Source organism: Cydia strobilella, chromosome 1, assembly GCF_947568885.1.
Source record: "Cydia strobilella chromosome 1, ilCydStro3.1, whole genome shotgun sequence".
Lineage (NCBI taxonomy): Eukaryota > Metazoa > Arthropoda > Insecta > Lepidoptera > Tortricidae > Cydia > Cydia strobilella.
Genome location: NC_086041.1, coordinates 32151531 through 32163928, shown reverse-complemented (window position 1 = coordinate 32163928; position 12398 = coordinate 32151531). Strand labels below are relative to the sequence as shown.

The following is a 12398-nucleotide window of genomic DNA, read 5'->3' as shown; positions in this document are numbered from 1 at the left end:
CCCATCACGGAACAATACTCTTCCGGTCATTTGCTCAAACTAGTATTTTATACAATCGTGATATAATGGAGAGCTTTTCAGTCGAGTACCGTGTTAGGGCCACGACGCTTGCTGAGTGGCCTTATTGGGTACGAGATTGAAAAGCTTGATTATATCACTATTTTATTGTATACATACATATAGGTATATTACTTTTTTTACGAGTCAACAAAAATAATACTTTAAACAAACTTAGTAGAATCATATAGGTAAACAAACCAAAGACAGTTTTTTCTCGATTTTGGCGACCGTAGCCTATGGACACTAACAAGCAACGCTAAGCGGTTTTCGTAGTCTTTGGATGTTGCTATATTAAGGGTGTCACATGCACGTTTCTGACTTGTGAAGCAATTGTTTCTACTATACAACCTAAAATAAATAATTAATTTGAGCTATCGTTTTGTTTCGTCCTCTTCACCGCGGCGAGCTGTGATTGGTTAATTTCATTATAGTTGTATTGTCTTCTTCATACGCGATATAACCCGTTTTCATAGTTTTATTTCATTATAGTTGACTAAACCGTTTCGAAATGAATATTATAGTTGAGTTAGGAGCCCAAACATTTATTTAGTCGTATGGCATATTTTACAAAATAGGCAATTACATAGATAAAATTTTACAGTTTTATCGCGAAATAATAAAACGCCCATACATGAAAAGTGCCCAATTACAGTTTGGTATACGAAATCTTAATTCAACCATCCAGACTACGCGCCGCGAATCCGCGAACGCGAGTTTGGAGCCGATTTCGCTTATTAGCAAACTAGACTCCACACTCGTGTTCGCGGCTTCGATTCGCGCACGAGTGTGGAGGGCCCTTTAGACGAGTAGAAAAATATCTTCACGCACTCTAACGCCTTGACAGTAGAGGCGTGTTCGGATACTTGTGAGCACCTCGGCCGCTCTGATATATCTGATGGTGACTGTACGTACAAATTCAAGGTCTATGTTTACATTGATAATAATTGAAGTCAAAGTCGCCAGAAACATTTTGATACCGTCATCAAACATGCGGGCGAGTATTTATACGAAGTTTGCACTTATTAATTGAAAAAAACTTGGTATGTCGCCATTTTCCTGACTGGAGATATGAATGACCGGTCTGACCTTATGGGTATAGTGACCCTGCCTATGAAGTCGATGGCCCTGGGGTCGAAATCCCTTTTCGAAATCGAAAGGGAATTTATTTGTGTGATGAGCTCATATTTGTTTCTGAGTCATGGGTGTTTTCTTTAATATTAATTTTTCTATTAAATATTTATATATTGTTGTATATATCGTTGTCTGAGTATCCATAACACATCTTCTTGAGCTTACTTTGAGGCTTAGTCAATTTGTGAAGGTATTGTCCAATATTTATTTATGACTGGGGGCAGTTTTATTAACTCCTGGAACCTGTCCAACAAGCGTTTTTTTTAAACGAAGTTTGTTCGTGAATTTCGCTTGTATTATTTTCACACGATGCTTCAACTCTATTACTATTATCACGCGTTATATTATATTAATCCAGTAGGTATCTTCATTTTATGGGAAAAGTAATATAACACGAATTATCTCATTAATATCGCTGCATTTTACACGCACAAAGCAAGGACGACTGCGTCCACGCGGTTAAATACACGTACCTACCTATATGTAGTATGTGCCTGGACAAATACAGTTTTTTGTAAATATGTATCAAGGCTAAAGGTATGTATGTCATGTTCCTACTTAGGGCGTTATCACACTAGCGATTTGCGAGCGGAACTACTGAGCGTCATCACGACGTGCTCGGCGCGGTTACGCAGCGTGTACGCATATTTGGCAAATTGGACACATTGACGTGTAGGGTTGGTTGCACAAAACCGTCTTTCACTGTTAAAACCTTCGCTATATTTAATTGTATGGGAAATTTCATATTTCACTGCTGATTGCCATAGATAAATAAGTCTGTCAATTGTGGTTTATTGCAACGTGCAACTACCTAAATCATCATCAAAATTAGCTGCAGTAACGAGACCTAATCCTGGCATACAAACTAGCTGCTACTTTTAGGTCATTCTCTGAGAATATGTCTGCGGTTGCGTCTTGCCAATTGCCATTGCCACGACCCCTTTTATGCATTTTGTATGGGTGGCGGCGCGGCAATTAGAGCGCAGGCATATTTTTTGAGAATGCCCCTTTTATGCAGCTACTACTTTTATGATAGTTACATGTGCAGCATATGTATAGTGGGGACGGTGTCGCGGCGAATTCGCATATCGCATCGCTCGCTATGTGATGTGATAGAGAAGCACAGATATTCGCGCGGAGCCTCGAACTCCCACAATGTTTAAAATATTAACAATTGAACAATGGAAACGAAGCCTGTCTGAATAAAAATATTTTTCTCGTTTTTTCACGCCATGCAAGTGACAATGATATATTTCTGATCAAAAATCAAAATAATTATTTCTGTGAAATCAGTGTGTCAAGGTGCTGATATCGGGCCCGGTATAAATGAGTACAAGGAAAATATCATATGTATCGCAATAATCCGGCAGTCTCGAAATGATCGCCGCCGCGTTTGTGTGTGTGCTGGTGTTGGGGTCGGGTGCTGCCGGCGCCGGCGCCGGTGTGGACGGTGAGTCACGATTGTCTCTTAAGTATACGAACGCGCCGGCTGAAAACTCCGCTGGCGACGACGTAGGTATTGCCAAAATGCACATGATGCATTTGTGAGGTAAGTGCGCAAGTAAGAACATAAATACGTACATCATCAACGGTCAAAACGTAAGTACTATCGTGACGTGATATTTTTGTTCACTCCCTGGAGTGTACGACTTTTTCGTGACCGCGTCCTGTGTTAAACCGTAACACACTACCGCACCGCACCAAGGTCGAGGTATTAAATATATATGCCTCTATCGCTCGAATATGCAAGAGTGATACAGTCAGCAGCCGAAGTTGTTAAGCGGGCGAGTTGTTCAAAATAGAGAATAAGAGCATGGGAAGATAATTTTGAAAACCCCGTTTCGCTACCTACTTCTGCAGCTGACTACTCACGCGGCCAGTTCTGCGAACTCCTTGATATGAACATTATGAACTTTCCTTGGCATAGTTACAAAAGTGGACGCCGTTTTGTTTATTACAATTATAATTGCCGGTTTGACTGCTATCAATTATAGCTATCAAGCCTTATCCAGGGGTTCCCAATCTTTTTCATTTCGCGTCACACTTGCAAGTTTAAGATTTCGGCGGCTGCGCCCCAACCTAGCTAGGCTATTCGAAATAGATAGGTAACATTGGTGAGGAGGATTGTCTCACTGCGCCCCAGGGCGCCGCGGTAAACAGTTTGGGAACCCCTGCCTATCTCTGATTTGCGTTGTGTTGTAATAATGTGTTATTTACGCCGTTTGCGAATGGGCGACCGCATGAGAATGAAACTTAATGTCAACAATAATAATACACTACGTGGTTTTGCGTTACGATATGTTGTGTACCTATTTATTTCGTTTCTTTATACCACCAACGTAAGCGACAGCATACAACGCGAAAACAATCTACGAAGTGAATTGTTCAACAGTTTTTAGATGTCCGACATATGGAGTTACTAGACTCTGATGTAATAGGTACGATCATGAAACACTAAGAATTGCGACTACTATTTCACAAACCATGAGCGGCAAACCTTGACCTTTTGAACTTATTGCTAAAAAGATTTCCTTTTTTTTGCAGTTCAGGAAGATCTCATCCCGAAACTTAGATTTTATTACAGGTTAGTAGATTTTTTTTACCACGACGGTGGCAAACACGCTTGCCTGATGTTATGCAGCTCCACAGCCTAATGGGCACCCCGAAATGCGCGAACAGCGCTAATGACCCGATTTTTGACCGACGCTTTTTTTTAGAGCGCTTTATTTATTTAAAAATACCTACTGTAGCCATGCACTGTAGGTAACGCCGCAACGAATGTACATGTACCGCTTTCCAGCATCATCAATCATCATCATCAAGTCGTTTTTACCTACCTACAGTAGGAAAAGTGAAAAAACGCTGGTGGCGTAGCGGTAAGAGCGTGCGACTTTCCGGAGGTTGCGGGTTCACACCCCGGCTCGTACCAATGAGTTTTTCGGAACATATGTACGAAATATCATTTGATATTTAAGTACTTGTCGCTTTTCGGTGAAGGAAAACATCGTGAGGAAACCGGACTAATCCCAATAAGGCCTAGTTTACCCTCTGTGGGTTGGAAGGTCAGATGGCAGTCGCTTTCGTAAAAACTAGTGCTTATTACGCCAATTCTCGGGATTAGTTGTCAAGCGTACCCAAGGCTCCCATGGGCCATGGCAAAAAAAAGTCGGGACAACGCGAAGAAATCACTTTTCCTAATTCTTCTTCTTCCTCGCGTTGTCCCGCGTTGACGTGCAAGGTCCCCATATGGTTGGCACGGTGGTTAGTCTTGATTATTGGGCTTGTAAAAGGGGTAGGTATTAAAGAGGAGTCTTTATTTTATTCATTACTATCGTGTTTTTCGCAGCACCTTGGAGCACTACGTGGAGCTGCAGCTGGAGACGGCGGAGCGCATACTGTCGACACCTTGGCATAATGCCTCGCGCACCAATGTAATCTTCGTTCATGGCTTCAAGGGTGTGTACTTTATTTATACCGAACCGATTTGGTATGTACGACAGGCCAGGTCTACATAAAGTGCAACCATGTTAAGTTTTGATGCCAAGTGCTACGTAAAGTATTGCGCTCCTATGAGATATGTATCTATAATGCATTTTCACGTCCGTCCAAGTCTACTGACTACTGACTTGGACACACTCAGCGTGGTCGGAGTCTAGAGACAATATTTGATAATGAATCTATATATGCTGCCATTGCTACCGTTGCCGGGAGTAGGTAGTAGGTATATATGTCAGCCAATTTTAGATATCCTTATGTGCACACAGCACACAAGGATTATATAATAGGTAGGTAAATAGGTATTGTATATTCTCCGCATTATATGCCTTGTTAACATGTTTAAGTGGTCTGTGTACCAACAGCAAACACATTTAAAAATTGGTTAAGTACCTAAACCTTATCTTGTAGCAGTAAGGTAAAAATGTGTCGAGGATCTTGAATATGACTTACCAGTAGTAAACGTAAGTAACTTCCAAAATAATTACCTACCTTACACAGAGCCTATTATAACACTTATAACTTATGGTTTTTATTTAGATAAGATAAGATAAGATGTTTATTTGTAAACGTCATGTACATGAGATGTTATTAAAGTTATACAGGAAGCTTCCATGACACCCTGTCAGGGCACACAAATTGTCTTATATCTAGCTTATTACTAAATTACATTTAAATTTTATTTACAGGCTATGCATGCTATTTATACCGTCCGAATGTCCGAATTATCTAACATGACATTGTGCGTTAGTCATATTTCCACCTCCACAATTGCTTTTTAACCGACTTCAATTTCATAGAAGGAGGAGGTTCTGTATTCGGTTGTGGCTATTTTTTTTTTTTTATGTATGTTCACCGATTATTCCGAGACCCGTGGTCCGATTTGCGTAATTCTTTTTTTGTTCGAAAGGAGCTACTTCCAAGTTGGTCCCATATTAATCTGGTTCTGATCTGATGATGGGATCCCTGAGGAATGAGGGAACTCCTCAATATTTAAAGGCACATGTATGGTGATTTGGGTGGTTTCATAAGCGACTTGAGCATTTTCTCTCGAAAACGACCAATTTGATGAAGTGGACCTGATGATGATGATTGTTTTGAAGATAGTGATGATGATTTTTTTAATGTAGGATGTTCATCGATTACTCCGAGACCCGTGGTCCGACTTGAAAAATTCTTTTTTTGTTTAAGAGGAACTACCTCCAAGGTGGTCCCACATTAATCTGGTGGTGTTCTGATGATGGGATCCATGAGGAATTGAGGGAACTCCTCAATTTTTAAAGGCACATGTATGGTGATTTGGTCGTTTTCTTAAGCAACTTGAGCATTTTTTTTCGAAAACCACCAATTTGATGAAGTGGAGCTGATGATGATGATTGTTTTGATGATAATGATTTCAGCGATTACTCCGGCACCCATGATCCGATTTGAGTCATTCTTTTTCTGTTTGAAAGAAGTTACCTCTCCAAGGTGTTTTCGTAATATTTTTGGTTTTGATCTGATGATGGAATCCGTGAGGAATTGAGGGAACTCCTCAATTTTTAAAGGCACGTGTATGGTAATTTCGGTGTTTTCTAAAGTAACTCAAGCATTTCCTCCCCAAAACCACCAATTTGATGTAGTGCAACTGTAGCCTAACCAGGAGTTTGACACTAAATATTCTTCATAACTTACTTTGTACACTAATATGCCAGTACGAGCGAGATGCATAAACAGTAAGTTACGCAAACGATAGCGAATATATCAATATCAAACTCGTGGTAAGGCTACTGATAACTTCCCTCGTATGTGTATTATGATTTTTGATGTAGGTAGTGTTGGAAACAACCAAAGAGACTGAGAGGTGAAGGTAGAGGGTATTAGTGTTTGGGGGGTTTGAGGTTGGGGGTTGAGGGGAGGTGAGTTGATGGGTCGGGGACTGAGGGGTTGGGAGTTAAGGGATTGGGGGTTAGGGTTAGGAGTTAAGGGGTCTGGGGTTAGGGGTCGGGGAATGGTGGTTTAGGGTCGAGGGTTTCAGTGATCAGGGGTTGATGTGCTTTGAGGTTGAGTTATCGGGGGGTTCGAGGGATTGGGTCAGTGGCGGGGCGGAGAATGGATTTAGTGACAGGAATGATTTCCCAGACTGACTCGAGGAAAATTCTGATTATTTAATAAAGTTTACGAATTTACAGTTAAACATAATTATGTTTTTTATTCATGCGTCACGCTCTTAACAATGTCTTAAAACTAAAAATGGAAAAATAAAAACTTTTATAAAAAAAAGAAAAACCGACTTCAAAAAGGATGAAATAAAATATTATCCTTTTTAGGGTTCCGTGTTTAAGTATATGCGTTACCAACTGATATGTTTGAAGTCGGTGCCAAGCCATGTACTCCAAGTAGTAACAATACCAGTCAAAAATAATCAGCTTTATGTCTATAAATCCCATTACAACTGTACAAATATTATAAACGTGAAAGCAATTATGTCTGCCTCTTTGTTACCTTTTCATGGCTAAACTACTGAACCACTTTAGCTGAAATTTTGCATGAAGGTTCCTTGAATTGTTTTATATTTTGAAATGTAGTCCTCTGGATAAGCGACAGAAAATAACTCAGTCCCAATCCCACACTTGCTTGCTATGACTGTTCAAGAATGAGTAAGAAATGCTCTTTAAAAAAATACGACGACAAAACGTATTAGTTTACACTAACGTGCCGACAAGCATGGTACAAACTGCGCCAAGAAGGTTCAACCGTGTGTTCTGTTCTGAGGTATACAGAAAGTTCGTTTATTGTCGTCGTGTACGCTGCGTCTTACATAGGCGAACACTCGCGAATGCGAAGCGAAGCGACGCGGCACGGCGCGGCCGGCCCAAGGCGTTCGAGTTCGCAACGAAATCGCCCACGGAGGACACTTCTATATCTATGTATCTTTATCGAATTGCACTGCAAAATTACTATGAATATATGGTTTAAAATTTGGCTTGGCACCGACTTCAAACATATCAGTTGGTAACGCATATACTTAAACACGGAACCCTAAAAAGGATAATATTTTATTTCATCCTTTTTGAAGTCGGTTTTTCTTTTTTTTATAAAAGTTTTTATATTTTGCAATTTTCAAACGCACATGATGATTGATTCTGATGAAGATGATGAAGGAAAAGAAAGACAGGTTGACGTATGTTTGTATGAGTATGTATAGGTACAAACTACAGAATGTGTTGTGTGTGTAGGGAAGCCAACGGGTCCGGCGGTGACAGCGCTAATGGAAGCGTTCCTGGAGCGCAAAGACAGCAATGTAGCTCTACTGAACTGGCAGGGGCTGGCAGCCGCCGTGGCGCCGAACCTCGCCGACTCCTATCTCAAATGGGCTGCGCCTAATGCTCGGAAGGTAGGGTAGTGGTTCATAGGTGTGGGGACAGCAATGTATCGTTACTGAACTGGCAGGGGCTGGCAGCCGCCGTGGCGCCGAACCTCGCCGACGCCTATCTCAAATGGGCTGCGCCTAATGCTCGGAAGATAGGGTAGTGGTTTATAGGTGTGGGGACAGCAATGTATCGTTACTGAACTGGCAGGGGCTGGCAGCCGCCATGGCGCCGAACCTCGCCGACTCCTATCTCAAATGGGCTGCGCCTAATGCTCGGAAGGTAGGGTAGTGGTTCATAGGTGTGGGGACAGCAATGTATCGTTACTGAACTGGCAGGGGCTGGCAGCCGCCATGGCGCCGAACCTCGCCGACTCCTATCTCAAATGGGCTGCGCCTAATGCTCGGAAGGTAGGGTAGTGGTTCATAGGTGTGGGGACAGCACTGTATCGTTACTGAACTGGCAGGGGCTGGCAGCCGCCGTGGCGCCGAACCTCGCCGACTCCTATCTCAAATGGGCTACGCCTAATGCTCGGAAGGTAGGGTAGTGGTTCATAGGTGTGGGGACAGCAATGTTTCGTTACTGAACTGGCAGGGGCTGGCAGCCGCCGTGGTGCTGAACCTTGCCGACTCCTACTTGAAATAGGCTGCACCTAATGCTCGGAAAGTATTTCCAGGCTAGTGGTTCCATGGGTCCACCCCCATGTCCAGACGGACAGCAATGTAGCGTTTCTGAATTAGCGCCGAGAATCAGCCGATTCTAACCTCAAATGGGCTGAGTGTTAAGTTATTCCTGTGGAGTGGAGAAAGCAATATGGTGCTTTGGGAATGGCGGCCGCCATGTCACCGAACTTCTCTGACTCTTATTCGAGTACTCGAAAGGTAAGTTAGTGGTTCCTTCAGTGTGGAGACAGCAAAATTAATTGTTACTACTTTTGAACTGACAGAGGCTAGTAGCTGGTAGAGGGGGGTTGGTTTGGTCATTGCTGACTGTTTCTGTTGCAAGGGGACTGCCTGCTGTTCATCGCCTTCATAATTTTTTATAACTATTTTTTTTTTTTTACTATTTAGTTACATATCTATTTAGGCCATATTAATCTGATTGAAGAAGCAGATGTTACCAAAATACCTACACTGAGTCATTAAGGATTAATGGCACACACACACACCTATGATTTTATGCTTTTTTCGCAACATGTATAGATTTCATACATTTTGAACAAGGCAGTTTCAAACCCTGGCCACGTTTGAACACTGACCTTGATGAGATATTCTGAATAAAAATATTGCCCCCTTCCAAAATAAAAGTGTTCTTTTTCAGTTGGGCCGACGTCTCGCGGACACACTGGCACGGCTGTCAGTAGCGGGTCTGAAGCTGGAGCGCACGCAGCTGGTGGGGCACTCGCTGGGCGCGCACGTGTTGGGCCTGGCTGGCAACGCGCTACGCCAGGAAGGGATGCTACTGCCTTGGTAACTGTTATCTGCTACTGACTTGGTAACAGGGTTAGGGCCGGAGCGCACGCAGCTGGTGGGGCACTCGAAAGGCGCGTACGCGTGCTCGGCCTGGCCGGCAACGCGCTGCGCCAGCAGGGAGTGCTGTTGCCGTGGTAACTGCTATAGCTGGGGCGCACGTGCTGGGCCTGGCCGGCATTACCGGCAACGACTCTCTAAATACTATCCAATCATCCTGCATTCGTACCAATTTTTATTTTTACAGAGGCCGGGACAATTTTGTCTTTTAGCCACTACCTATCTATTGTTGTTATTGTACAGGATAACAGCCTTGGACCCTGCAGGTGTGGGGTTCAAGGGCAAACCTGAAGCGGGGCGGCTAAACCCCGGCTCAGCAGCAGTGGTTGTTGCGGTGCACTCCGACCCTCACAAGTATGGATACCGGCGTGCCTTGGGAACGGTAGACTTCTGGCCGAATTACCGGCCCGGGACTGTGCGTCAGCCCGGCTGCCCTGAGAAGACGGGACAGAGATTCTCACTTGAAGGTAAATGGGCGAGGCCGGATTCTAATCCATGCATCATTATGGACGATTCTAACAACATAAACGTCTTTAAACTTGAAACTCATGCTTGTATTTTAGTAACTGTGGGGAACGGGGATACGACCACCGTGCCATGCCGGATATCATTGAAAAATATGTAAGGTTATTGTGGTATAGCTCACCATGAAAAACCAGTTGTTATCTATGTGAAGTTGAATAAAACTCCATATCTCCTTTTTAGGGTTCCGTACCCAAAGGGTAAAAACGGGACCCTATTACTCCGCTGTTCGTCTCTCTGTCAGCAGGCTGTAACACATGAACCGTGATAGCTAGACAGGTGAAATTTTCACAGATGATGAACAACAAATACTAAAAAGTACGGACCCTCGGTGGGCGAGTCCGACTCGCACTTGGTCGGTTTTTTTAATTATTAAAGTGTTTGGTTGCGTTTTTATTAGCCTATTTTTGTGTCCTGTTAAACAAAGGCCTCCCTTCCATTTTTCCATTGCTCTTGCCCTTGCCGCATGGTCATATGAAAAAAAAATGAAACATGAAAAATGAAAATTTATTAATAACATTAGGTTACAGGTCAGGGTTGTATAAGATTTGAAATTCGTATAGTATCAATAAATACAGTATACATATACCTATGAGTATATTACACATTCAATTTGTATGTCACAATGTTACAATTATAAGTACATTTTTATTCTTATAGTTAATTTTATTTAGGTACATCAATAATTTCACTGGAAAAATATTCATCTATGTCATAAAATGGTGATTTTAGTAACCAGTGTTTTAATCTACTTTTAAAATTATGGAAGGAAGGTGCATCCCTGATACTTTTAGATAGGTGGTTGTATATACGTGGGCCAAGTACATAGGCTGATCGTCCACTTTTCGCTAACTTATGTGGCACAGATGCGAGGCAGCCCGCGTTCTTGTTACTACGCAGATGATGATTTAGATTAACCTGTTTCACAGTAAATTTGTTCGTGTTGGCGTGGGTGAATGTCGCTATTTGCTGAATAAGTACACAGGGTAGTGTTAGTATACTGTATTCTGTGAAGTACTGACGAGCAGAGACGTCAACAAAAGAGAACATTTTGTGCAGACTTATGCAGCCACAACCGCAGCTGGCAGTTATTTGCGGAGGCGGTGGCAAGGCCCGGCACAATCATCGGCAGTCGTGCGAGGAACTATAGAGAGTGGAACTATTATTCCACAAACCAGAGAAACGCCTCTACGCTAGATCTGGACGCCTACGGGAAGGCAATGTAAGTAATTCGAAGGTGGTGACACTTTGTCAGATGATAGTTTAGATGCTATATTAAATAAAATAAAAAAAGTCAGCCGGTTGTATCGCGGTGGAAAGACCATCAGCACATGAACATGTAAAAAATACGCTCCTTACCACTTATAAATTAAATTAAATTAAATATATCTTTATTTCAGACCCACAAGTCCATATATGGTTAGTTACATTAACTTAAAAGCTATGTTAGTTACCTACACTAATTATTTTTAATTACTTTTTTTTTTATATACACCTAGGTCACTTAGTAGACCTAACCTGCTCCATCCAGTGCCACATTATGGGGCAGCTAAATCTGTTAGCAATCACCTTCAGAATGCTGTTTCGACTTTCCGTCCGCAAAGTATGCGTAATCAATAAACGTTAGGCGTTTCAATAAACGTATTGAAACGCCTGATAGAATGTTACATGCAAAGTTTCATGATTTTGTTATCACTATCATAAAAAAAAGTATATAAAGCGCTTATTTTTTAGATGTTCATGTGAGGGGAGTTCAAATATTACGTAACGCAATTTACGAAGATTTTTGACCCCCCAGTGTAACGTGCCGTAACGTTTTCGACGCTTTGACAAAAGAAGTTTCTTTGAGAACATCCGGACATACGGTGAAAGCATTTTGCCCGAGTTAAAACGGAGACTTTCGCTAACGCTTCGGTCAATAAACGTTAGTTGTTTTAAAAAAAATATTTTTTTTTATGTATAGTTTAAGATTTCGTTCCCAGAGTATTATACTTAGTCAACGCTAATGTACTCCATAATTGTCGTATTGTATCAGATGAAGTACTTTGACACTATTGTAATTATTTGTAATGCAACATATGTAATACACATGAATGTGGCTGTACTTAATTTAAAAAAAATAGAGTGACAAATCAGCTAAGTAATCTTAATGTTACCTACGTGTTACAGCGTTCCGGGCAACTACTTCTTCATCACGAAGGGCGAGCCGCCGTACGGCATGGGCGAGGCCGGATTCTAATCCATGCATCATTATGGACGATTCTAACAACATCGAGTCGAGCCGCGTATAACGAGAGCAAAAGAAATTTGA

General features: G+C 42.0%; 1 protein-coding gene and 1 long non-coding RNA gene across 2 annotated transcripts; both read left to right on the top strand.

Moving 5' to 3' along the window:
- The first annotated feature begins 267 nt into the window (after nucleotides 1-267).
- Nucleotides 268-600, top strand: LOC134747574 (uncharacterized). Its single transcript, XR_010128345.1, has 2 exons — nucleotides 268-475; nucleotides 534-600. It is a non-coding gene; the product is annotated as an uncharacterized LOC134747574 (long non-coding RNA).
- Nucleotides 601-2568: 1968 nt separating this feature from the next.
- On the top strand, nucleotides 2569-12398 carry LOC134741409 (lipase member H-like). The gene is made up of 8 exons (XM_063674214.1): nucleotides 2569-2641; nucleotides 3736-3775; nucleotides 4538-4647; nucleotides 7905-8062; nucleotides 9357-9505; nucleotides 9809-10032; nucleotides 11147-11309; nucleotides 12257-12398. Exons 1-8 carry the CDS (start codon nucleotides 2569-2571, stop codon nucleotides 12324-12326), a joined length of 987 nt encoding a protein of 328 aa, XP_063530284.1. The 3' UTR covers nucleotides 12327-12398.